General features: G+C 43.1%; 1 protein-coding gene and 1 long non-coding RNA gene across 4 annotated transcripts in view; one reads left to right on the forward strand and one right to left on the reverse strand.

Moving 5' to 3' along the window:
* Window positions 1–26527, reverse strand: part of LOC309356399 — a 522017-nt gene that overhangs the window by 212661 nt on the left and 282829 nt on the right. The gene's annotated exons all lie outside the window — the stretch shown is intronic.
* Window positions 1–26527, forward strand: part of THSD4 (thrombospondin type 1 domain containing 4) — a 385092-nt gene that overhangs the window by 165526 nt on the left and 193039 nt on the right. For all 3 annotated transcript variants that reach the window (XR_014162703.1, XM_081887620.1, XM_081887619.1), the window contains exon 6: window positions 3148–3284. Coding sequence is in view for 2 of the 3 variants with exons in the window: in XM_081887620.1 (XP_081743746.1) it covers window positions 3148–3284 (137 nt within the window). In the remaining variant the exon portion in view is untranslated. The remainder of the gene's footprint in view (window positions 1–3147; window positions 3285–26527) is intronic.

A 26527-nucleotide genomic window follows, 5' to 3' on the forward strand; every position in this document is an offset into this window, starting at 1 on the left:
TCTGACACTGAACTGGAAAAACCACTGTTCACCATTGGCCACTGTTCTCCTAAGAAAAGATGAGTGCAGAAGACTTGCGTCTAACACACAGATCTGAAAGGGCCACAAAAGGCAAACCTCCAAAGAGATTTGCTTATGAGTTTGCTAAGACAGCAACTTCTGCTCTTGGTAGCTCAGAGAAGGTGTGGGAACCTTCAAGCTTCAAAGAGGTTCAGGAGTTAACCTCTAAAGATGCTGAACCATCGCTAAATGCCATGAAGGCTGAAGTTGATTCCTTGGATAGGAACCAAACTTGGGAGCTAGTCCCAGTAGTCCCAGGAATGAGACTGGTTGGCAGCAAATGGGTCTTCAAGGCCAAGACAGACCAGACTGGCAAGGTTGTCAGGCACAAAGCCAGATTGGTCGCCAGAGGTTTTTCACAGGTACCAGGACAGGATTACCACGAGACCTACTCACCCACCGTCAAGTATGAGAGCATTAGGCTAATGCTCAAGATAGCTGCAGAGGAGAAACTGCACGTTTCTCATCACTATGTGAACACAGCTTTTTTGTACGGGGTTTTGGGGGAGGAGCTGTATATGCTTCCATCTGATGGAGTGCAGATACAGAAGGGAATGGTCTGTAAACTACGGAAATCCTTATATGGTCTCAAGCAGAGTGCCAGGTGCTGGAACACGAAACTCACTGAGACATTGCAGCCCAGAATTGCATTGGCTTTTTTAGCTGCCGCGTCACACTGTTGGCTCATGTCAAGTTTGTGGTCAACCAAGACTCCTAGATCCTTTTCACATGTACTGCTCTCAAGCCAGGTGTCACCCATCTTGTATTTGTGCCTCTCATTTTTTTTTTTTTTTGCCCAAGTGCAATAAATACTTTACATTTCTCCCTGTTAAAATTCATCTTGTTTGTTTTGGCCCAGTTCTCTAATCTGTCAAAGCTGAGGTTCACCAGTCAGAAGACTGGAGGTCTTGAAATCTTTCCAGATGCTAGTTTTGGAAGTGACACCACGGATGGTACAAGCACTTCTGGAATATGCTACATGTACAACCACTGTCTGTTTGGCTGGCTGTGCAAAAAGCAAACGACAGTAAGCCTAAGTTCCTGTGAAGCAGAACTCAGTGCTCTGTCATTTTCGCTCATGGATTGTGAATGGTTGATGCAACTGTTTCAGGACATCAGAGTTTCTGTGAAATGTCCTATACAGGTGTATCAAGACAATAGATCCTATTTGGCTTTGCTGAACTCAGAGAGTCTCAAGCAAAGAACTAAATACTTGCAGATTAAGTTACATCATGTATTCAGTGTATTCAGAAAGGATTCATTCAAGTGTCCTACATGCCAGGAAATGAAATTCCTGCTGATTTGTTGTCTAAGGTTGTTAACAGAGAACAACTTAAGGTTTATGTACAGAGGTTGCAATTGGGTTGCAATTGGGTTGAACCACAGGTACTACAGGTTGCATGGAAAGGGGGAGGATGTTAGGATATAGTTCCGTTCCACCCTAAAAGAGTCAGGCATGATTGTTGTGTGTCACATGCCTGTTTACTCCCAGCACTGTTCTCGCTGGGAACTTCTGTTTTGTATATAGCTTTTGTTTCTGGCTGTTTTCCTGGATATGGAAAACATGTTTTTCCTTTGTCATGTTTTTCCTTTGTTCTGATCTATGTTGAATAAAGCTGTAAATATGCTCTCCTGTCTGAATCTTCCGTTGTGGAGACTGCTGAAAAGGGTGTGCACGAGTCTTGAAATGTCTCTGAGGCTCGTGTCGCTAATTGCCTGATGCTGTTCTACGGGAGACCAGTGATCGTCTGGAGGCGACTTGGAGGCCTGCCTGATGCCTCCGTCTCCCTGGCAGTATCCCAACAATAAACATGTTCTGGATCCTCTCATCACCCTTGAAACATGCAGTGTGTGTGTGTGTGTGTGTCCTGCCATCATAGCTAAAGTCTGTAAGTCTTATACCAGGGCTGTCTATCATGATTTACCAGTCGATTCCGGGATGCCCCTGGTCAATTGTGATCAGTCGCTGGATCCTCCGCAACAACTTTGGCTTCCCTAAAGGCTCAACAACTCTGGTCAATTGAGTGGGTAGATCACTGCCAGGTTTTTTTTGGTGGTGGTTGTAGATCACAGTCTCTTGGAAGTTGGACAGCCCTGTCTTATACCATACAATCAGATACACATTTTACAAGCTTTTCCATTGCAGGGTCATTGAAATCCTCTCTGCAGATAACATCCATGTCAAAAGCTCTTCCTATCCTGCCTTTTGACTGGCACCCTCAAACTTGCAAAATACACATGTGCATTAAAGCAGTGTTTCCCAACCTTTGGTCTCTAGCTGTTTTCAGACTACATTTCCCACCATCCCTGACCACTGGTACTGCTAGCTAGGGATGATGGGAGTTGTAGTCCAAAAGCAGCTGGAGACCCAAGGTTGGGAAACACTGCATTAAAGAATATGTGAAAACACAAGGAAACAAAACATCATGAGCCCAGCTAGAGCAAGAGCAGAGGTCTGGGCCAACTTTGACTGCCTCCCTTTCCCTTGGAATCCTTCCCTCTGGGCAGTTGGTAGTGGGTGGTCCAGTGATGGTGGACGTGGGCTTTGCCTGCCCTTCTCACTCTCTCCTGCCACTTCTTAGAGGATATTTTCAATTCTTTGGCTTTGCAAAATTCAAAGAAGGGTGAGTTTCAAAGAAGAGCTTTGTAATGCTTCATGCACTGCAAGAGTGGGGAATCTCTGGCCATCCAGACATTGCTCTATGATGGCCCCCATCACCCCTGACAATTGGCCTTGCTGGCTGGGGCTGAGGGCAGTTGATGGAGCCCATCATGCTCTGAAGCATCACAAGGCTGTATTGTTTGGGAAGTGAAAATCTGGCGAGCCTGCATTAAAATGTGACCCCATGAATTTTCTCCTCTATCCCTAGGTGGGAAGTCCATGCGGGGAGAGGGGCCACTGCGGCCTTCTTGCCTATAGAACCCAGGGCCAACGGTGTCCCCAAGCGCACCCGAGGCAGAAGTAGTGAAGGCTGGGTTGGGGAGCTCCAGCCCGCCATCTTTCCACTCAAGCTTTCTGTTTGTGCTGTGGTGATATAACCCAGCCCTATCATTACTCATGGCCTTCTCACTCTCTCTTTCTTTCAGTTAAGGGCAGTCAGAAATGCGAACTTAATTGTCGAGCAGTAGGTTATCGGTTCTACGTGAGACAAGCGGAGAAGGTCATTGACGGGACGCCGTGTGACCAAAATGCAACCTCCGTCTGCGTGTCTGGGCAGTGCAAGGTAGGGATGATGCCCACCTGGAGAGGGTTTCTTTTGTCTTTATGCGCCATTTCTATGTACGGATTACTCAAAATCAAAACGAAACTAAAAAGCCCACCAGCAAAGTATGTGCATGGGGAGGATGAATGTTTTGTTTTAAAATATATTGTTTGCCATGCCAGGGGACTTGTCACAGAGACAAAGACAACCTTTCCTCTTTATCTTTCTCCTCTCTCTCCATGTTTGTCCATATTCAGGCAACCTTGCGCATCTTCTTGGGCTATGTTTGTAGCATAGTTGGAAGTGTTGCATTTTCTTGTAGATTAAGGTTACCAGACATCCCCATTTCCCAGGGACAGTCCACGGATTTACATATCAGTCCCCTGACAAAATCCATCTATTTAGTAGGAAGTTGAAAAGTGTCCCCGGATTCATTGGGGGGGAAAATCTGGTAACCTTGTTGTGGATGGCAGGTGTGTTTTTAAGGTCAGATTATTCACCAAGCGATCTCTTGATCTAAAGCCAAAGGCTCTTCTGATCCTGAGTGCCTGAAGCTCAACTGGGATCTTCACAATGTAGCTGCTTTGCCACTCTCTGGGTGTTTTTTTTGGAGAAGGGAGATGGGGACACAAATGCAGAGGACAGTATGGCAGTCATCTCACACTTGATAATCTGAGAGTAAGCACCATTGAAGTCCATGGAGCATCCTTCAGAGTGGACATTCATAGGATTGTATTGCAAACGTGTGAAAAGCCTGCCTCCCCTCCAGCATCCACACCGGCCATTGAGATCAATGGATGAAGATGGTGCCGCATGTGCCCCTGCAGCCAGGCGCTCTCAGGCCCGTGCTTGCCGCATTATGAGACAGGTTCTTGGAAATCTCCTCTCTTACAAGTGAAGCAAGTCCCAGTATGGTTATGTTCTTGACACTTGTTGAAAGGTTTCCTTTTCCCCAAGCTGTCCTGAATTATTTTATTTTTTGTTTTAATTTAAATTATTTAATAAAAATTATATGCCCCTTGATTGTTAAAAAAGCTAACAGAAGCCCTCAAAAGAATAAAATGGAGAAATTATCCATAAAAATATGGATAACTATGTGAAACTTTCAAAAAATAATTAAAATCAACTATAAGCTGAAACTCATTAAAATAAAAGTCAACATTCTATTTTTATTTATTATATTATATTATATTTATTTATTTATTTGTATTATGCTTTATATTCTACCAATCTGCAGGATCTCCTTTTTTTATTGTGCTTTCACTGTGGCTCATGGATAATTGTGTCTCATGCCTTGTACAGTGCCCAGCACCATAATCCTTTTAGAAAGCTCAGTTGGATTGTGGGATGGTGTCTCTTTTTGTTCTTCTTTTACAGCTGGCGATGCCATTCCTTTCTTGACATAATCATTGAGACTTTCTTTCCCATTCCAAACCTGTTAGCAGAGCCTCTTAATGCTAACAGAAGGGAGGTGGATGATTCTGGCAACAGCCTTGAACCTTGTGCGTAGGAAAGGGCGAATGTGCCAACCTCTTGGTCTCCCAGTTACTGCTCAGAATGTTTCTCCTAACATTCATGTTAGGAGTACAATGCATTCTTATAGGTTACTTTCACAAAAATATGTACTGTTAGGTGTTATTTTCACCAAATATATGAATTTTCATGCACAATTTCCCCTAATGTTTATGGGCAGGGATCCCGAGGGTAATCTAGCCCAACCCCCAGAAATGCAGTAATCACAACTAAAGCATCCCTGGCAGATGACCATCCAACCTCTGCTTAAAAACCTCCAAGGAAGTCCACCACCTTCCGAGGGAGTCCATTCCCCTCTCATCACCAGAAGATTCTTCCTAAACTTTAGCTGGAATCTTCTTTCTTGCCATTTGAATCCATTGGTTTGGATTCTACCCTGTCCTTATCAAAATAGCATTTGTGAGGGTGCCAGATACACTGTGGAAATGCAAAATAATTTAAAAAGGAATGAGCTAAGCAAATGCTTCTTTTTATAGGGTAGTGGCAGAATGGGTGGTAAGTAGACCAGCTTTCGGTTTACCTGTTGGAGGCACCGTGCAGGTGTGACTGAGCAAGAGCTGCCACCCCTGAGGGCCTGGACATTTTCAGCAGAGAGATTAAAGTTTCTCTGTTGGAACAAAAGCTGTTCGGCTGTGCAGGAAGCAGCTTCAGAACGGGGTTGAAAGCTGCAAGACACAGCTGTCAAGATATCTCTACTGCTAAGCCATGTGCAAGGGCTGGCCCAATAAATTGTTGCACCTGAGGCAAACCAAGGGAGGAAGGGTGAGTGAAGATCCACACCAGGAACAAGGGGATAAAGATTCACATCGGGAACAAGGGTAGGAGGAGACCAGCTTTGGCTCCTATCTGCCAAGAGACTGCTGTGGAGGAGGCATTTAGGCAGGGGGCGGCTGCTGAGGAGCGCCAGATGGATCCTGCTGCCTGAGATGGTTGCCTCACCTTGTCTCATAGGTTGGCCAGCCCTGGGCTGTCCCAAGTGTTTCCTTGGGCCCCAGGACTCCCCAGTGCCGGGATGGAATGGCACAGGGTCTCACATTGACTACATGACATAATGGTGGAACCTGGAGAGTATAAAGACCAAGCAGTGAGATTCATTCAGCACATAGCAGAACTAGAGAACTCGTTCCCACAGGAAGCAGTGATGGCCACTTCCTTGGATGACTTTAAAATAGTAGACAAATTCATGCAGGAGAGGGCTAATGAGGGCTAGTAACCTTATTGGCTCTTCTCTGCCTCCACAGTGAGAAGCAGTGATGCTTCTGAATACCAGTTGCTGGAAACCACAAAATGCTCTTGGGCTCGAATCCTGCTCACTGGTTTCCCGTAGGCACCTGTCTGGCCACCGGGAGACCAGGATGCTGGACTAGATGGGCTGGATCCAGTGGGCTCTTTTTACATCCTTATGTTCTCATGTTCATCCAGGAAAGCAAGAGATGCTGAAGGACAAATGCGTTGCAATTCAGCTTGCTCCTTTAAAATATGTACAAACAGCAGCTGGGGAGAGGATCAGGCCATCTACTGTCAGTATTTTGAAGGGGAACGATCTCAAGTATTATGTATTAATATAAAGCTTTCCCAGCTGCTGCAATATGTGTGAATTCTGCAGCTGGGTGTCTTTACTGCTATATCATGCAAAGTGACCCAAAAAGATACAGTGTGTGCAAATAGTAGTAGTAGTAAAATTAGGGTATAGTGACATCTAGTGTTAATCTGACATCTTGTGGTCTCAGCCAGACTTGCACTGGGTTCCATGGTGGCACCTGTCTTGTTGAGAATATGGGGGTGTCGTCAAAAGTGTCAAGCTCACCCTCAAACTGCATAGGGTACTCCATCCTTTGGTTTTTTGTATCACAGTCTTCATTTCCTCACCTCTCTCTCCTTCCACAGTCTAACCCAAAGGCACGTGGCGATGGAGAGCCTGGCTGTACAGAGTAATATGGCATCATACTGAATATGTGATAATAGAACCTCCACTTTTGGGTGCTATCCCTGTGCCATACGCAATGTAGGATGTCACCCTAAATGTATGTAGGATTGGAGCCAAAATGTCATCCCAACCTTTTAACTGCTGAGGAGAAAGGGGCAGTCAATTAATATTGACAAGCCCCTTTGTGAAAGGTGCCTGACGGCCTGTGGCCAGTCCTATAGGTCATGGGCTGGATCCTAATAATTGTGAGCAGCATTTTACTCCCTTGCTCTGCCCTCCCTCTTGCAGCCTCCTGTTCTCCTCTGAGTTATCATTGGGAATAAATGGTGTGGTAAGATCAGGGCAGGGGGTCTGCATATAGAGGGGGCATAATTGTAAGTCACTGGTTCTCCTTGCACTATCAAAAATGTTGTTTGTTTGTGCAAGTATCTTCTTGTATCCAGCTCAGTATGTTTTTAAAGAAGGGTGTGAACCTTTCTTGGCTTTATTCATTTTACAAAAAAGTCTTCTTCTTTGGCGATCCCTCGTAGCTGAGTAAGATTGTCTTCCATAAACACAACAACGAGTCCGTAAGTGACTCAGGAGGCCAATTCTGGATTCACACGTCCTTCCACAGTGGGGACATTGGTTTCCGGATGGGAGTTGTTCACGGTGTGGCTTTGCCAAGCATGCCTTCCTCCTAGCATGTTTCTCCCTTGCGTCCTGAGCTTGAGCGTCTTCAAAGCCCATGACACCTTGGGTAAAGGCTGTTCTCCAACTGGAGCGCTCGCAGGCAAGTGTTTCCCAATTGTTGGTGTTTCTACTACATTTTTAAAGATTTGCCTTGAGAAAGTCGTTAAACCTCTTTTGTTGACCACCAGCATTACGCTTTCCATTTTTAAGTTCAGAATAGAGTAGTTGCTTTGGAATGCGATCATCAGGCATCCGCACAACATGACCAGTCCAAGGAAGTTGATGTTGAAGAATCATTGCTTCAACACTGGTGATCTTTGCTCCTTCCAGTACACTGGCATTGGTTTGCCTGTCTTCCCAAGTGATGTGTACAAATTTTCAGAGACACCGTTGATGGAATCTTTCGAGGAGTTGGAGATGGCATTGATAAGTGGTCCATGTTTCACAAGCATACAGTAAGGTTGGTAGCTTTGGAAACAAGCATTTTGGTTTCCCTGCGAATGTTCCAGTCTTCAAACACTCTGCACTTCAATTGGGAGAAAGCCGCACTCTCAGAGCTCAGGCGATGCTGGATTTTGGCATCAATGTTGACCCTTGTGGAAAGATAATGGCCTAGGTAGGAGAAGTGATTAACATTTTCCAGCGTTACACCATTGAGTTGGATTTGTGGCACTGCAGAGGGGTTATTTTGTACTTGTTGGTGCAGCCAACTTTGTTTTTTTGGATGTTGAGTGATAGGTCAAGCTTTTCGTAAGCTTCTGCAAAGATATTTAGGATGGTTTGGAGGTCATCCTCTGAGTGTGCGCACACTACATTGTCATCAGCATACTGAAGCTCTATGACGGAAGTTACAGTAACCTTACTCTTTGCTTTCAGCCTGCTCAGACTGAAGAGCTTTCCATCTGTTCGAGATATGATTTCTACTCTGGTGGGGAGTTTCCCTTTGACAAAGTGTAGGATCATGGCAATGAAAGTAATGAATAGAGGTGGGGCAATAACACAACCCTGTTTAGCACCTGATCCCACTGCGAATGGTTCAATTTGAGACCCATTGTTATCTGTGATTGTTGCTGTCATATTATCATGGAGGAGCCGCATTATGTTTACAAATTTATCTGGGCAGCCAATTTTCAGAAGGACAGTCCACAGGGCATTCCGAGTTACAGTGCCAAAAGCCTTAGTCAGGTCAATAAACGCCATATACAGGGGTTGGTTTTGCTCTCTGCATATTTCTTGAAGCTGTCAAGCAGTGAAAATCATGTCCACTGTCCCCTAGAAGGTCAAAAACCATTTTGGGATTCAGGAAGCGTCACCTCGGATATTGTTACGAGACGGTTTGCTAAGATCCTTGCAAGAATTTTGCCGGCCACAGCTAATAGAGAGATGCCTTGATAGTTTCCGCAATCAGTTCTGTCACCTTTTTTAAAAGAGATTGATGATTTTGGCATCTCTAAAGTCTGCTGGGATCTATTCTCTCTCCGGGATTTTTTCGATTCCACCCACTTTGAAGATTTCGGCAGGTATCCCATCAGGTCCGCTGGCTTTGTTGTTTTTCATTTGGTTAATAGCTGTACACAGCTCTCCCAGAGTTGGAGATACTGCAAGCTGATCTCTAACTTGGTTTTGTGGAATTTGTGAGAGGACCTCAGCAGCTACGGGGGAGTTGCGGTTAAGGAGATGTTGGTAATGTTCTTTCCAGTGCAGTGCAATAGTTTTTTTATCTTTTAGAAGTGTGGTACCGTCTGCTGAGCTTAGGGGGCATATGCCATGATTTATTGGCCCATAGATGGTCTTTGTGGCTTTAAAGAAACTCTGTGCATCATGAGTGTCGGCTAAGTGCTGGATCTCTTGAGCTTTTTTTATCCACCAGGTGTTCTTTAGTTCTCTGGTTCTTCTTTGAACCTCAGCCTTAGCGTTGGCATAGGGTTTTTTCTTAGTGGCGCAGTTTCTACCTCTTTGCCAGATCTGAAAGGTCTTCCTTTCTTTGTCAATCATGCGTTCAATCTCACTGTCATTCTCATCAAACCAGTCCTGGTGTTTCTTGGTTTGGTATCCAATAATTTGTTCACAGGCTGCAATAATGGATATTTTTAGCTTGGTCCAGTGTTCCTAGATGTTACCAGGGAATTCTGAAACAGATGGTCCTTAAGAGTCGTTTGGAAGCAGTCCCGTTTAATGGGATCTTGAAGGGCTTGAGTGCTCATTTTGCGCTTTGGTTTTTGGTCCTTGAAGCCTTGGTTTTTGCGCCTTGGTTTCCTTCCTTGAAGCCTTCATTGAGGTATAATCTTGATAGCCATCATGGAGCGTATTAGTCGGTGATCTGTCCAGCAGTTGTCGGTGCTTGTCATAGCTCTAGTAAGGAGCACATCATAGCATCTTTAGCACAGACAATAACATAGTCTAAGAGGTGCCAGTGGCTTGACCGAGGATGCCTCCATGAAGTTTTAAATTTATTTTTCTGTCAAAAGAGTGTGTTGGTAATAACAAGGTTGTGTGCTGCACATATCATCAAAAGTAAGATTCGGTTCTGGTTGCTGTTTCCAATTCCTTCTTCCCCGATTGTCCCAGGCCACAGATTACAGTGAGCTAAATTGACCTTTGGTGCCACCTGGTGGACAACCTGCTATTCCATTGCACTCAATAAAGAAAGGAATACATTGTAATGACCTCTGAAAATGTGGATAGAGAATATTCTTCCCCCTGGAAATACTGCTGCTATTATTATTTTTCTAAATCTGTTCATCAATTAAATCAATCTCAAAGCAACTTACAAAAATAGTACAATGCAAAGTAACTTTCTAAAATATAAACATATCATAAAATAGATAGAACTATAAAACATAGTGTTTATCCAATAATAACATGGGAGATTCCATGCCGCACCACCCTTAAAGATAAACAGCAAAACTGGTCAAAGGTCACTTCCACCTTAAGATCCCAAACCCTGGGAGAACAGAAACATCTTTGCCTGGCACCTAAAAGGTGGCAAGGTTGATGCCAGACGGAGTTGCTTGGAGAGATGGTGGAACCCAGTGGGGTCATCAAATGAAGGTGAATGAAGTTGCAGGAAAAACAAAAGGTAGGCCTTCTTCACACAGTGTATAGTTAAACCAGTGGCGTAGCAGGGAGTGCCAGTGCCCAGGGCCACACGGAAGGGGTGAGTGGGAGGGAAGGAAATGGATGGAGTACGCATGCACATTCAGCTGCCTAGCAGCGTCTATGTTACCTGGGAGACTGCAGCTGGTTCACACAGAGAAGCTGATAGGAAGACAGGAAAACTGGGAAAATAATTCCTAAGGCAATTTGAGGGCTCAGAAAGATGTTGTCAGCCCATAACTCCTTTCCAACCCCCCAAACACATTGCCCTCTCCTTCCTTAACTCGGAGTAGTGAAAGCATTTGTGGAAGGGGCCCCAAAAGGACACCCACTGCCTCGTTTTTCACTTCCTCCCTCATCCCCCCCCCCGGATGAAGCATATGATGCTTACACTGACTGGATGTGATGCCAGTTTTTGCATGGCTAAAATCTGACTTTTCACTCACCAGCAGTAATGTGGTAAGGTTTCAGAACCCATTACATGGTGATTTGCCTGGGAGTGTGCATTTGCCCATATAATGGTTTTTCGGTTAGCCCATTTCCCCCTGTCTCTTAACTCCTCCTTGGTGCTCGTGTTGTTATCCTGTTTTCTTTTGTTTCTTCTCCTTTTGTTTCTTTTCTTATTTCCCTCAATTCACTGTAAAACTTTCAACTTAAAAAATGTAAAGTTGAAGGATGGGTCCCAGGACACCTATAAGCATAACTACCCCCCCCCCACTCCCAGAAGGACGGAGAGTGTGGCAGATGGATGGGGAACCTGTGCAGTAGAGAATGGAAATGTGGGCATGCCTTCAAGTTATACAGAATTCATTTTCATTTCACAAAGGCCACACAGTGGTGCTCCACTCTAAAGAATGAAATATACATTGTGTGTAAAACTCCAGAAGGAACAATCAGATCTGGCTGGTTCCTGATGGTTATTTTGGATAGCAGTTTAAAAAAACCACTCTGGAAACTTGTTCAGTCTAAGACATTTTGGTGCCTTTGGCATGAAGGAGTGAATATATCTGATAATGGATATTGTTATACTTTAATTTTAAAAGGCTCAATTTGTTTTCATGTGTCTTGTGCTTTTTCTCTGCTGTAGTTGTCTTAAGGACCACATACTGTATTTGATGCTTATCATCTGTAGACCAAATAAACTGAATTTTACATATAGTTGTTGTTGTTGTTTAGTCGTTTAGTCGTGTCCGACTCTTCGTGACCCCATGGACACGAGCACACCAGGCACTTCTGTTTTCCACTTTGATAATCACCTTTGAATGCTCATTTGAATAATCACCTTTGAATGCTCATTATATAGTCACTACAATATACTGCAGTATTCTGCAAATAGAAAAAGAGCAATAGCAGAAATCTCCACTTTAAAGTTGATATCTTCTGTTTGAAGACTGCTATCATGTCTGCCCTTATCCTTCTCTTCTCCAGGGTTCACCACTCCCCCATAGTGAAGACATCCCAGCCATCTTTTACCACACCCAAAATTTATTGATTTTTAAAATTAGGTTTTATGGATATTTATGGACTGGTGTTGTTACATTTGTTTAGCTGCCTTGATATACTTTATGTAACTTTATGAAACTGTGGATTATAAATATTTAAACAAACAAGTTACATCCTCATCACTCTGCATGAGTTGGAGGGTAAACAGGGAAAAATTAAAGACTGCTGGTGCCAGAATAGGCTACCCACTTGATCCAGACTCATGGGCCTCCTGCTGACTGCTGCCTTTCTTCCATGGGGAGTGGCCAGGTGACGGAGGCACAATGCAAAAGGCAGAGGTGGCCTCTCTCTTCTCATTTGCACCAAGGAGGAGACAGCCTGCATAGGACTTTTTACTTCTCACGATCTAGACACTATGCACCTGTTAATGCAACCCGAGTTTGCCTGAGTGTCATTTCCAAAGCAGCGTGCAACTGAGCTGTCTTGTTTCCCAGCTTATAATTTGATTTTCCCTAATGAATGAACTTTCAGTGAGAATGTAGTTTATAGCATTTTGTTCCCCTGCTGCATAAAAGTTAAATAAAATAAATCCCCACCCAAAACCCGCATGCCAAGGAAAATGTATATCCAACACTGATCTCCAAACAGGCCTTTATGGAGAAGGAGACTCACTCAACCGTACACACAGAGTCTTGTGTGAAGGTGCTCCAAAACCCAGCAGCAAGTGGACAGATCTGCCCTCTACATCCCAGACATAAATTAGGACACTTGCCAGCTGGCAGAAGCAGAATTGCGGAAAAAAGCGAATGTACTTTAAGTTACATTTTGAAAAGGGAAAGGCTATCAAAGCATACGACCAATTTCTCAACATCTGATTATAAACTACTTAGTTTCCTGGTTCACTTTTCTCCCAGCAAGCTTCTATTCTTCATTTTTGAGAAAGGATTTTTAAAACGTGAGCCCCGCCACATGATGCCATGTCAACAGGACAAAGTCCCCCCCACCCCACTTATTTTAGAAGTTGGTGGCTGCTCAGTCAAATAGATGGGCAACAGATTCAGGAGCAGCAAATGGAGGATTAACTTCACACAGTACAGAGACCTGGCTATGACCAGAGGCTCAGGGTGTATTTGAAAAGGATTAAGGAAATTCATAGTGGGAAGGCTGCCAGTGGCTGTAGCCATTCTGGTTGAGATCAGCAGGTTGGGAGAGTCTGAGCAACTCATTTCTGTGCAATCTGCACGACTCTCGGCTGCCTCAACTCTGGAACAACCAAGATGTGTATGTTTAAGAGAATCCAGAACGTAGCCTTTTCCCTTTTAAGTCTCAAGTGTCTCTTGGGAGCGTGATTTGGTCTACTGGGGTCCAAGCAGATCTTCCATCATTTTCAAATCTCACATGCCTGGTGTTCAAATAAATTTTAACTGTAGTGTAAAGGAATGCAGCCTAGATTGTGGCCCTGGGCAGAATTATGTCAAGTCACCACTAGGCATCTCAGCTGGCCTCCCAAAAGGAAACTTGAAACCATGTAATGATTTGTGAGGGTTGATAAAAAGTCTAACAGAAAAAATCACGCCTTTTTAAGGCAGTAATATTCACTGGTAATGAATATTGATGCTCCTAAGCCAGCCTTTCCCAGATGCTGCAGATGTTGCTGGATTCCATTTCCCATCATCCTTGACCTTTGGTCCTGCTGGCCAAGGCTGATGGGAACTAGAGTCCAACAACATCTGGGTGGGCAGAAGCTACATATTTAACTTAAAGATCCCTGCTGTCACAGCCATTTATTAGTTTCTGCATCTAATGTAAGTTGGCAGCTTTGTTTGATTTGCTAATTTATGCTTACCATTTATTTATACTTTATTTCATTCTGTGTGGTCTTTATTTTGTTTTTTAACTGATAAGGGCAGCAGGTCAACAACAAGGCCACCTCTGCCCCTAGAGCGTGAGACTCTTCATCTCAGGGTTGTGGGTTTGAGCAAGAGATTCCCTTCCAACTCTTTGATTCAAAGAGACACAACACCAAAGGAACAAGTGGATGGTGAGGGATGAGGAATACTAGCAAACTCAGGGCCCCGGGGTAAGTCTCATTGATCTCAAATGAGAATTTATTTTGAATAGACATAAATAATGACCACGTATATAGGGTTGCATTCTTGCCTTGGCACAAAGTGGAGGGCATGGCGGAAGGGAATTTCTTATACTGCCCAGCCATGCAGTGAAGCCATTGACCTGCCTTATGAAAGAGTTTTGTCTGCTCTTACTTTTAAAGAAGTCAAAACTTGTTCTCCTGAAACCCCTCTCCTCAAAACTAGTTTTAGACACACACACTACCAGATATCAACCCAGCCTTCTTCAACAACCAGGACACCCTTTTCATTCTTTTAATGACCTTGTAGTTTTGGGGGCTTTATGGACCCCCCCCCCGCAACTTCATAGCACAAGAAAATTGGCCTGTGTGTTGGAAATCATGTTATGCCTACGGCCAGGCAGTTGCAATTGCTCCCTGGCAGTATTTTATTTTAATTAGGCTTGTCTGTAGTTTTTACAGACTCCTGTGTGGTATAAATTGGAAACATACGTTAGCCACATATATATCGCTCATAGCAAGCGGAGGACAGAGCTTGGGCTCAGGATCTGCTTTCTGTTATATCCCGAATGGAAAATGTTTGCCCAGGCATCTCCCACTCCCTCAAGAAGAATGTGCCAGTATTAGGAATGATAGCTGCAGGTTGGCAGACTTTTGGAATAATAGAAATTAGAGATGGGGGAAAAATATTTTTTGGTCACACAAAAGCGATTCACTCAACAATACAGGCCTGTTCTTTATAGGCTAAAAAGGTTGCCTGTCTTTCTTTCTTTCTTTCTTTCTTTCTTTCTTTCTTTCTTTCTTTCTTTCTTTCTTTCTTTCTTTCTTTCTTCTTTCTTTCTTTCTTTCTTTATCAGTTCCGTTTTAGTCTACATTCGAGTTATGCATAAATGCTTGAGCAGGTGGGCTTCCCACAGGGAAAGTTGCTGTTTTGGAGGCTAATTTTGAAGACTGATTCTATCCCATGAGCAAAGAGAAAAAGAGAGCCAGGGGGTCTAAGATGAGGAGGGGAATGCTGCATCCCTCCAGATGTTGCTGGACTATGACCCCTATAATCCCTGGGGGAAAGGATGGGACTGTGTGGCTTAAAGAGACCAAACTTGGTGCCGCCATGCAGTGTCCTGGCGGAGCTGATAGGACCTCAGCAGAGCCCACTCTTGATGCTTTTTCAGGATCCATTTTTAGGTACTTCTCCTTGTCACTTCGTAACATTCTGAGAAGTTAAAATGGAAAATTCCTGGTGCTGATGTCGGGCACAGTGATGCTTAACAATATGTATGTATGTATGTATGTATGGGGGGGGGAGTTACTTGCAGACAGACATTAAAATGACACTAGAGACACTACATACACTCTTCATCCTTTGCCTCTCTGCTGGTTGCCTAGCAACCCACTGACTGCCTCCTAACTCTTCCCCTTCTTGAGAGCTATCTGACTGTGACTTCTTTGTGAAGGGGGGTCGAACTCCCCCTTCCCGGCTCTGTCAGCCAGCTTTCATCTACAGAGCCAGCTTCTCTCTCACTTGGGTCAATTTCTGAACCTGACTCTTCCCCTGCATGCGGTTGAGCCACATCCCTGACACTTACTGAAATTTTGTTCATTTGTTCCAAACATATGTTTCCAATTAAAACTGAGCTTTAAAATAAATAACTTTCACTGTTGACTGGAATTTCTACAGGGGAATTCATACGGTAAGCTTTGCTCTTAAAAAACCTACTCCATTATGAGTTTTTAGCATGCTGCTTTAACTTGAAATATTTGAAGTTTAAATCAGAGGTTCCTCTGATATTTTGATACTGTGTCATTAAGAGGACTTCATTCTTTCCCAACCTCCCCAGCTATAGAAACTGATTTTTTGTGGACTTTATTTCATTAGGTATCTAGCAGGTTGTTTGCTAAAGCTACTAGGGTGTTTCCTGTGCTGCCCCAGTACAACCCTTTGGAAAACAGCCTCCCCTGGGCGTGGGGTGATGCTCTTGGTCAATGGTGCCCTGTCTTGCTAAGCACAGTACAGCAACCAGATCACCCTTTCCCCTGGGGCTGCGAAATTTCGTGCTGCAGCAGTGGGCTAAGAGCCCTGCCAGGGTGTTTTATACAAACCTGTTCAATCGTTACTGCTACTAACAACAACAACCATAGTAATCATAATCTACTATATATTTTGGAAGGTGGTTTGTCTGTCAATCTATCTATTCTCTATGCATTTGGCCACCTCTCAAGTTTTGTTGTTGTTGTTGTTTAGTCGTTTACATTGGCTCCCAGTACGTTTCTGAGCACAATTCAAAGTGTTGGTGTTGACCTTTAAAGCCCTAAATGGCCTCAGCCTATTATACCTGAAGGAGCGTCTCCACCCCCATCCTTCTGCCTGGACGCTGAGGTCCAGCTCTGAGGGCCTTCTGGCAGTTCCCTCATTGCAAGAAGCAAAGCTACAGGGAACCAGGCAGAGGGCCTTCTTGGTAGTGGCACCTCCCATCAGATGTCAAAGAGATAAACAACTACCTGACATTCAGAAGACATCTGAAGGCAACCCTGTTCAGGGAAGTTTTTAATGCATAATATTTTAGTGTATTTTTGGTCTTTGTTGGAGGCCGCCTAGAGTGGCTGGGGAAACCCAGCCAGATGGGCGGGGTACAAATAATAAATTATTATTATTGTTGTTGTTGTGTCCGACTCTTCGTGACCTACCATTGACCAAACTCGGCACCAGGGTTTCCAAGTTGGAGGTGGTAGTTTTCGGGGGCCATGGGTTTGGCCCCCTCTCGAGATATCATCACTAAACTCTGCATGAGGGTTCTTGAGGAAGGGGCAGCAATCTTCATCAGTGTTTGAGTGCCAGGTACCATTTTGAATCAAGATGGTGGACCAAAGAATGACTTTGGCTTGGCTTCACCCAATTTTTCTCATGACAGATACTAGCTCCAACTACACTATTCCCCCCCCCATTGAATTCCCAGGTAGCGGTGGGCACTTCCTGCTAGAGATAATATTAATAAACGATGAGTTATTTATCTGTTATTTTTCTCTGTACATTTTGCATTTTGACCACCAACTTTTGCATGGTTCTTGAAATAAAGGAGCAGGTTTTCATCTATGTTGGTTCCAATGAATGAAAATGATGGATTGATGGACCTTTCAAAATTGCACTGATTTTTGTTTATTTGTTTCTTAGAATTCCCAAGCAATGACAGGTATGAGCTGCAAACAGTTGCAGGTGATGGGATGAACTCTGTTACCATTAACTTGTAAAATCATTTGATTTATGTTTGCCTTTCCATGTACAACATGAATTAGTTGGCCAAATGAGACAAAAAGTACCACTCCCACCATGCCTGTGCGTTGGCCAGGCTGCCTGGGGCAGATGGGAGCTGTAGTTAATATGAGGGGCACCATATTGGCTACTCCTGCTGCAGAAAATGGGAGAACAGATGGGGGAGTAGAACTTTGGGAGGAATCAACACTTCTGCGTTATTTTCCTAATCTTTACACACACACCAAACACTTATGGGTAACTATGAAGGAAATAGTTTTGGAGGATTTATCTTGGAGAAATGTGTGAGCAAAAGGGTGAAACAATTTCTTGATAAGATCCCCACCTGTTCTGAACTAAAAAGAAATGTCATCTAATTTCTTTAATCACTAAAATTCAACTGTAGAAATTCAGTTCACCTAACTGAAAAGTGGTTTTGTATGTCTCTTAGTTTTTTATGTAACACAACATTGGCATTGCAGAATTACAGGGTGCAGGTTAATTCCTTCTGAATTATGAATCCATTTCTCTTGCCTTAATTCAGCTCCAGTTTGTAAGTTGACCTCCAACTTGGAGTTAATTAGGAGCACTGCAAGACTGGCATGCAGAGGAAATGAAAGGATTTAATGTACCTCCTAAGAGTTTCTTTCAAAAAAAGGAGGAAAAATGTATGACATTTTCTTCCTTTGCCTTTTCAGCATAATGATTAATTATGAATTTTATTTTCTGCTCATTTCCTTGCTTTTTCTGCAGGATGCTTGTGAGCGTTGAAGATTCTGAATGTGCTGAATAAGGCTGAGGCCTGGGGGGCATAGAGGAGGCCCATCAATTCCACCCCCTAATTTTCTGAACCCCAAGAGTTGTTGGTTTGGCCACATCTGAACATAAGGACCACCTGATGGATGAGGCCACTGGACCATCTAGTCTAGCATCCTGTTTGCACCCGATGCCTGTGGGGATCTGGCAAGCAGGAGCAGAGCAGAGGAGCACTCTCCAACCCCGATGGGTTCCTGCAACTGGGGTGCAGAGGCATTTATTGCTGCTGATGGTGGAGGCAGTTGGTGGCCATCCCTGCCTCCTGTGGGAGTGAGTTCCATACTTTAACTCTGCACTGCATGAATCAGTTATTTATTTTATCTGTCCTGAATCTTCCAACGTGCAGCTTCACTGGATGTCCAGAGTTCAAGGGCTACAAGAGAGGAAGAAAGAAAAGCTTTTCTCTACCCTCTTTCTCCCTGCCATGCATCATTTTATAAACTCCCATCCTGTCACCTCTTACTTGCCTTTTCTCTTAACTAAAAAGTTTCAGATTTCTTCCCATATTTTAAATCCAACAGTATCTTTCGTGCCCTAGGTCTAGTGCAGAATAAATAATGGATCAAGTGGATGAAACACAAGCCATTCTTTTAAAAACCAGGTGCTTTATAACGACACACTTTGTGTAGTATGTATTCATGGAGTTTTGTGTGACCCCACATACAGTATTTTTGTTGCCTTCTCTAAGGTGGGAAGGTTATTTAAGTAGTAAGAAGCTTCACATTTAAAAGAAACAATGGCCACACATTTGATTTCTGCTGCATCAAGTGGTGATTATTGTGCTTAACCGAGGGATGAGGGAGGTATTAGATTCAGGTTGCCTTTAAAGGAAAATCTACATACTGTGCACTTTCTGAAACAATATGAGAACCAAAAACACTTCCATCTTTTGAAATTAACATATCTCCAAATTTTTCAGCCAAAGCAATGTGTACAAAAATGCACATACTAAGAAAAGTGTGCACAAATACAGGCAACTCCCAATTTACACACACACACTATTTGCATGTAACCGCACATATGCATGGTGCCTGGAACCCGGAAATGGAGAACATCCTGGACAGTTCTCCTGGCTCAGGAGGATAAATGCAGGCAACTCCCTATTTATGCGCTCTTTATTTGCATGCAAATGCACAGTGCCAGGAACCCAAAAGTGAAACCTGGAAATTGGGGGCACCCTGGAGATTTCTGACAAGGAGACCTTCCGCTGAGTCTGAAGAGGATGTCGTCTTTGGGCTCTGGAGGGGGTCTCCCCACGGGCCAGAGGCGCAATGGGGCTTTGTTGAGGCCTTCCCACCCAACAGCTGATGTGTGGGGTAGCACAGCAGCAGCTGCCACTTCCCCGCATGTCAGCTGTGTAAGCCCTGCTGCTCCCCTTAGGGCTCTGGGGAGCCAAGAAGACTCTTCAGGGTGCTATGTCATTTTGGTCACATATGTCATTTTGGTCACATGCACAGAGGCCCAGAACATAGCCCCCATGCAAATTGGGAGTTGCCTGTATGAAAATGACAAACAAAAATACATACAGAGCCATACCAATAACAAACTTAGTTGGTCTCTAAGGTGCTATTGGAAGGAATTTTTTTATTTTGTTTCGACTACAGCAGACCAACGCGGCTACCTACCTGTAACTAACAATACATTATGTATGGGGAAATTGCTTCACAAGTATCTGTATATTAGGAGAAATTCCCTGCTGAATTTTCATTGGATCACACGTTCTAAATTGAGATTCCTGCATGGCAGGGGGTTGGACTCCACAAAAAGTATAGTATGAGTCCTTGTGGGACACTGGAGAGGTGTTTACAGCAGCCTTTCTTGAAAATAAAAGCAGACATGTAGCTGTTACTTGTATTCTTTTTTATTTTTATTTTTATTTTTTAATACTTTTATCTTGCTGTAAACAAATACATATAAATATAGACAACCAAAATTACAAGAGAAAATTCCTTAAAAATAATAATAATGGAAAAAACTACAAAAACTACAAAAAAATCAAAGTACACAGCATAAAACATAAGCCACTATGGAAAAGGAAAAAGAAAAAAAGAAAAAGAAAAGAAAAAAGGAAGATGAGCCAAAGCAGGAAAGCTCATGCTTCTTTCCATGATTGTGGTGTATCTTTCCCTCCCAATATATTATTCATTATTCTAAGTAATATAGGGACTTCCGGAGGCAGCGCGTCCGGCAATGGCTGCCCTCTTCTAACTGCGAGAGGGAGCTCCGCAGAAACGGGTTGTCCGCTACGGCGAAGCGGAGACCCACATCGGAAAACCACAGGCAGTGAAAGCCTGTGGCCGTGGGACTCGGCGGGCACCAGGAGCGCCCCCCGAAACGCAGAAGGGACCTCGTAAGAGGTCCCGGAACGTGGAAGGGCTGGCGCGGTGCTGTGAGTCAATCGCGCTTTCTGGGGAGTGAAGCCGCGTAGCTGCTGTCGGCGAGCGCTGTCCTCTTTTCCTGGGAACATTCGATTGGAAAACAACAACTCGTGAGTAAGAAAAGAAAGAAAGATTTGGAGGATAAATTATTGCTAATTCGGCTAAAAGCGAGAGACAAAACCAGGAAGTCCGTCTCTTGCCACTGCTTAAGATTTAAAGCAAAGACTTTGATGTTTGGAGCCTTTGAAGAGGCGTTAAAAGGCAATCAATTCTTACATCTATTCAAGTCGCTTTGGGACTTAACCCTTTAAAAGCCTTACTTCGTAACATGAACTGTGCTTTACCTTTTCTGCTGGATTTACAAATTGACAGAGAACCCCAGGCAGGCGGACTGCCTAGATAACAGAACTGTCAGATTGCAAGTTTTTTGACACTTTGTTGCTTGGTGCTATTACAAGCTGAGCTCTAGTGGAACTGTTACATTGAATTGCTCTATCCTGCACTTATTGAGACATTGTTATATCTTGAGACCAACTCTGCTAAACACAAGGAAACTGAAGGTTTCTTGGAAATTAAAGGCTGTTTGGATATTGCTTTCGAAGTATTGGAATTTGGAAAAATTTTGAAGTTTTAAATAATTGACACTAATAACTTGACTTCCTCCCTCTAACATAAGTGGGCTCCCTCTAGAGGACTTTGGATTTACAACCATATGTGACTTTGCTTTCTGTTTCCTTTCCTCCTACTTGGTTGTTTACTTTATGGGCTTGTGGATTCTCATGGGAATATACTCAATTTGACCTTGACTAGCAGACAGAATTGGAATGAGTGGCACTGGGAGACCAACAAGAGCGGCTAAAGGGAAAAAGCAAACAACCTTGAATCTACTTTCACAGCCGCGCAGATCATCTGTCCCTGATGTTTTGGAATTAGAAGAAACTGAGCAACCGTTGGTAGAAGATATGGCAACAGGTGGATCTGCTTCAGTATTAGACAAAATACTTGAAAAACTGGAAGGCTTAGACAAAAAAGTGGATGAACAAACGGCAAAGATTGATCAGACTAGAGACAGTGTCAACAAACTAACTGAACAAGTTACTTTGAATGCACAATCAATTGGCAAATTATCTGAATCCACTGCAGAAAATCGGAAATTGGCAGAGGAAGCCATCCAGAAATCTGAGGCACTGGAGCAGGAGGTAAGACCACTGCACAAGCAGGTTGGAGAACAGCAGGCCTACCTGTCTATGATCGAACTACGGGCTCGGGAAAACAACTTAAAATTGAGGTTTATACCAGAACTTGAACCCGAACAAGGGAACTTAATTGAGTTTTTGACAAAGGAATTTTCCAAGTGGTGGCCTTTGGAGGAAGAAAAGGACTTTAAAATTGCGACCGCTTTTAGACTTGGAAAATCAACAAGGAAAGACAAGCCTAGAGACTGTTTGATTACTTTGAGATCCAAGGAGGAAAGAGAGAAAATACTAGGACTACACTACGAAAAGTCACTTGAAATTTTGGACAAAAGAGCAGAGATTTACAAAGATATTCAAAACAACTTTTGGACCTTAGATCCACCTACATTGAACTAGTAAGGCTGTTGATGAGTAATTCAATTATCTTTAGGTGGGAATTTCCCCAAGGACTATCTTTTACGTTCAGAGGGAAGAAGGTGAAAATTAAAACAGCTGAAGATAAAGATAAATTTTTGAATACCTACGGAGAGGACCTTCAGAAAGGGATTGAAAGACCCTCAGGGGCTGGACCACTGCCTGTACCCACACCTACACCTTCAGGGTCTGAAGACCAGGACAAGAAGACACCACCACCAGGGCAATAACAGAAGATGAACAAGGAAGAATCTTGGCAATTGAGATCCAGAATCAAGGAGAAAAGTTTCTGATATTAGGAATTTATGCACCAAATGAGGGAAATCAGAATTCTACAAGAAGCTGCATGAGATAATGCTGGACTATCTGAACTATGATAACATCATTATGATGGGAGGAACGTTCTTTCACCTCTGGTGGACCTGCCCTAGAGTTAAGGCTTTCTGGGAAATGATATATAATGAGCTGAAGAAGATATTTAAGTATACCTTCCCTAAGAAACCAGAGGCCTTTCTTCTGGGCATTGTCGGCCAGAGGGTGCAAAAGAAAGACCGAACTTTTTTTATGTATGCTACAACAGCAGCAAGGATACTCATTGCTAAATACTGGAAAACCCAAGATTTGCCCACACTGGAAGAATGGCAGATGCAACTGATGGACTATATGGAACTGGCGGAAATGACTGGCAGAATCTGAGACCTGGGAGAAGAACTGGTGGAGGAGGACTGGAAGAAATTTAAGGACTATCTACAAAAACATTGCAAACTGTATGAATGTTAAGATGTTAACTGTATGAATGTTAAGAAAGATGTAAGATTAGCAACAACATGGTACCAACAAATTAGTTAAAAGGAATATGAATCTAAATGCAATTAAAAGAAAAGACAAATTTTGGATAAATACTATATTAAAACTAAGTCTTTAAAACTGTGATCTAAATTTTCTAAAATTTGAGATTTAATATTGGAAAACTATACTATAAGAATTGAAACAAGTTAATAAATTGCTGGTAAAATTTAAGAGTTTGGAATGCAGGAACGAGAGTTGTGAGGAAGTCCAATGAGGAGAATGAAATGTGGATATTGGAAAATTATATGTTATTCTGTATGTTTTTACTGTTTAAACAAAATTTTAATAAATATTATTATATAAAAAAAAGTAATATAGGGAGGATTACTTCTTCCAGGTTCTTATAGTACATTAATGTGATTCTCTCAAGACCTGGCGATTTGCCACTCTGCATTTTCTTTATTACTTGCGCTATTTCATCTAATTTTATATTGGAGTTTAGGGCCTCAACTTCTTCTTTTTCAATTCTTGGTAATATATTTATACTCTTCCATGTTGTTAACATCTAATTGTTCTTGTTTATACAAATCTTTATAAACGTTTAAAATTTTTATTTTTATTTATACTGGGTTGGTTATTTCCTCCCCTTGGTCCAGAATTTTATTTATATTTTTGTTTGTTTGCTTGCTTTTCCTTTATCATCCATGGTAACAACTTACCGGGCTTATTGGCGGACTCAAAATACCTTTCTTTTGCCCATTTAATTTTATTTTCTACTACCTTATTTAATATACTAGAGATATGGGATTGCAATATCTTTATTTTCTGTAATATTTCATGTCTTTTTGGATTTTTGGTCAATTCTTTTTCATTAATTCTTATCTGTTTAGTTAGCTCTTGGATGTTATTGTCTTTTTTCTTCTTCAGCCTAGCCATTTGCTGTATTCCAGGACCCCTCATGTATGCTTTATTTGCGTCCCAAACTACATTTATATCTGTATTTTGTTTCCCATTTATCTCGAAAAATTCCGCTAACTTGTCTTTTGCTTGTGCCACCCATTGTTCATCTCTCCATATCTCATCATTCATCCTCCACTTTCCCTTTGTATTGTTACTGGATTATGATCTGATATAGTCCTTCCCAGAATTTCTGCTTTTTCTAAGAAGAGGGTCAGCCCTTTAGAAATCCAAATAGCATCGCTTCCGGTTCCGGTCGCCGACAGCGAGGAAGCGCCGAGAGCCCCGCTTGGGCTTTTGGAGCATTGTGGAGGCTTGGGGGGGACGCTAAGGCTCAGCACACCCCAAAAACCCCAAGGGGGAGACCCTTGGGGGATAGGTTCCCTGCAGCGTGGGAGCGGTCGCGTCGCTTCCTCGGGCCGCGAGGACGCGAGGACGACGGGGCCGTGAGCGCGAATTGGGGATGCACCGACTCTGCAGTGTTATGCCTCTAGCTTCAGCTGAGAAGTGCGACGGGCTTCCTTAGGGATAAGAATGGAGCTCCCAGTGTTTTCTGTGCTTTTTTAAACTGAGATTTTGGGCTTAAAGCGGGGAGGCTCTTGGATGTCTTCGGATTTTGTTTTGGAGTCCACCTGGTGGCGGAGTTAAAATGGCGCAGTCGTGAAGTCGTAGGAATGAGGAGGCTCCTGCTAGTCTGACTGAGTGAGTACGAACTGAGAACTGAGAATTTACTGGGAATCCGAGGCAGATATTGCTGAGGAAAACTCCATGGATTTTATGGACCTACAAAATTTTAATTAACAACAAGGATGCCAATTGAAAGTTGTTAGTTTACTAGTTAATCTCACTTACGCTGTACACATTGCTCTCCGTGCCTTACACCCGGCTCTCCTGCGCTCCCCCTCACCTTCCGTTTGAGAAAAAACACAGGCAATAGGTGGCGAGAAACCGACGGAATACTTTAGGACATTTTAGGACAGAAGCTGCAAAAAGGAGGCAGAGGGGACTGGTGTGCAGAGACCTCAAAAGGGTGATTTATCTTTTTTTTTGGACGTTTTAACAAGGACGCTAATACAGTCGCAAGCATATTCGCCGCCTATCGTCAGCCTTAGTTTTTCTTTCTTTTCCCTTTGCTGCCTTTGGAGTTTATTAACCATTTATATCCGGCATTGATTGATAAGTCTATGTCACTCTGCCTCTGACTGTGTTCTGTCGAGTGGAGGTTATTGGCGCGGGTTAAAGCGGACGTGGGGCTAAGTTGGACAATACGTCGTCAAGATCCTGCTGCGGATTAACAGTTTCCACCACCCCCGCATACCTAGGACTGGCTTGGACAACAGATAGGACTGGCTTGGATAATAAAAGCAGTGAGATTGAAAGTGAGAGTGAACCTTCTGGGGTCTGGTAAAGTCACCCTGCACTTTTCCTCGGATTATTATGGGCTATTGATTCCCGGTGCACTGGGATCGCCCCAGTGTGCTGCTGGGAAGGGACTATCTAAAATTGAGCAGAAAACTGGTTTGAAAATTGGAATTTTATTTTATTTGTGACCGGGGTCACACCGGAAAAGAGGTAGGAGATTGTGAACCCGTTAAGGGAGAGATCTGGCAATGATGGGGAAGGATGGGAGAAGAGGAGGTGGGACCCCAGGGGAAAGGAAGTTATCTCGCCAAGAAGAAATTAAAGATTTAGATAACCTATGGGCGAAGATAAAAGAGGAATTTAAACAAACTGAGTTATACATGGAATATAAACTGGGAGAAGTGCAGGAGATGATTGATAAAAAGATAGAAGGTGCAGTTGGAGAACTCTCAACTAAGATTCAAGACCTATCGGTAAAATCCAAAATAATTGAGGAATCTAATAAAAAACTGCAGAGAGAGATGAGAGAACAGAAAAAAGAGTCAGTAAAGATGAAGGAAGAGTTAAGAGAGCTAAATAAATCACAAGACAGGATCTGGGATAATTTAGCCATGGCAGAAATGCGGCAAAAACAGCTTTATTTAAAATTTAGGGGAGTAGGGGAGGAAAGGAACGAGGACATAAAAGGGAAAATGATCAAGGAACTCTCTAAGTGGTTAGGTTTAAAAGAAGAGGAAATGGCTCTCACAATAGAGAACGTATTTAGAATGACGAGACCACAACATTTAAAAACCAATATATTCTTGGGGGACTGCTTAGTGATTTTCAATTCATTGGAAATGAAAAACCTAATCTTAAAAACGAGCTACCATAATAAATTAAGAATTGATGGCAGGCCCATCATTATCTACAAAGAGATACCAGTAAGATTGTTACGAAAAAGAGATGGGTACAGACAAGTGGTAGCTGTTTTGAAGAGAAACGGTATACAATTTAGATGGGAGTTCCCTGAGGGGATCACCTTTTTTTATAAAGACAAAAAATTTAAACTGACGGACATACAGGAGGTGGAAAAGTTTATGAGGAGATATGAAAGAGAACTTGGAAAGGCAGAAAATAGATTAAGAGCCAGAGAGGAGGAGGAGGAGGGAGAGAGTGGGAGAGGGCGGGAGAGAGGGCAAGAGATGGAAGAAAGGGTAGTAGAAGTAGGAGACGACAAGGACGATGCCGTGGTGGGAGAAGAGACGGCAGAGGAGGAGGAGTTCCCAGGAAACAAGGGCTCTAGATTATAGTCTGAGATTTTGGTCAGAGAGACAGTAAAGTTAAAGTTAAAGAATAGCCGCAA

Source organism: Podarcis melisellensis, assembly GCF_964234715.1.
Source record: "Podarcis melisellensis genome assembly, chromosome: 14".
Lineage (NCBI taxonomy): Eukaryota > Metazoa > Chordata > Lepidosauria > Squamata > Lacertidae > Podarcis > Podarcis melisellensis.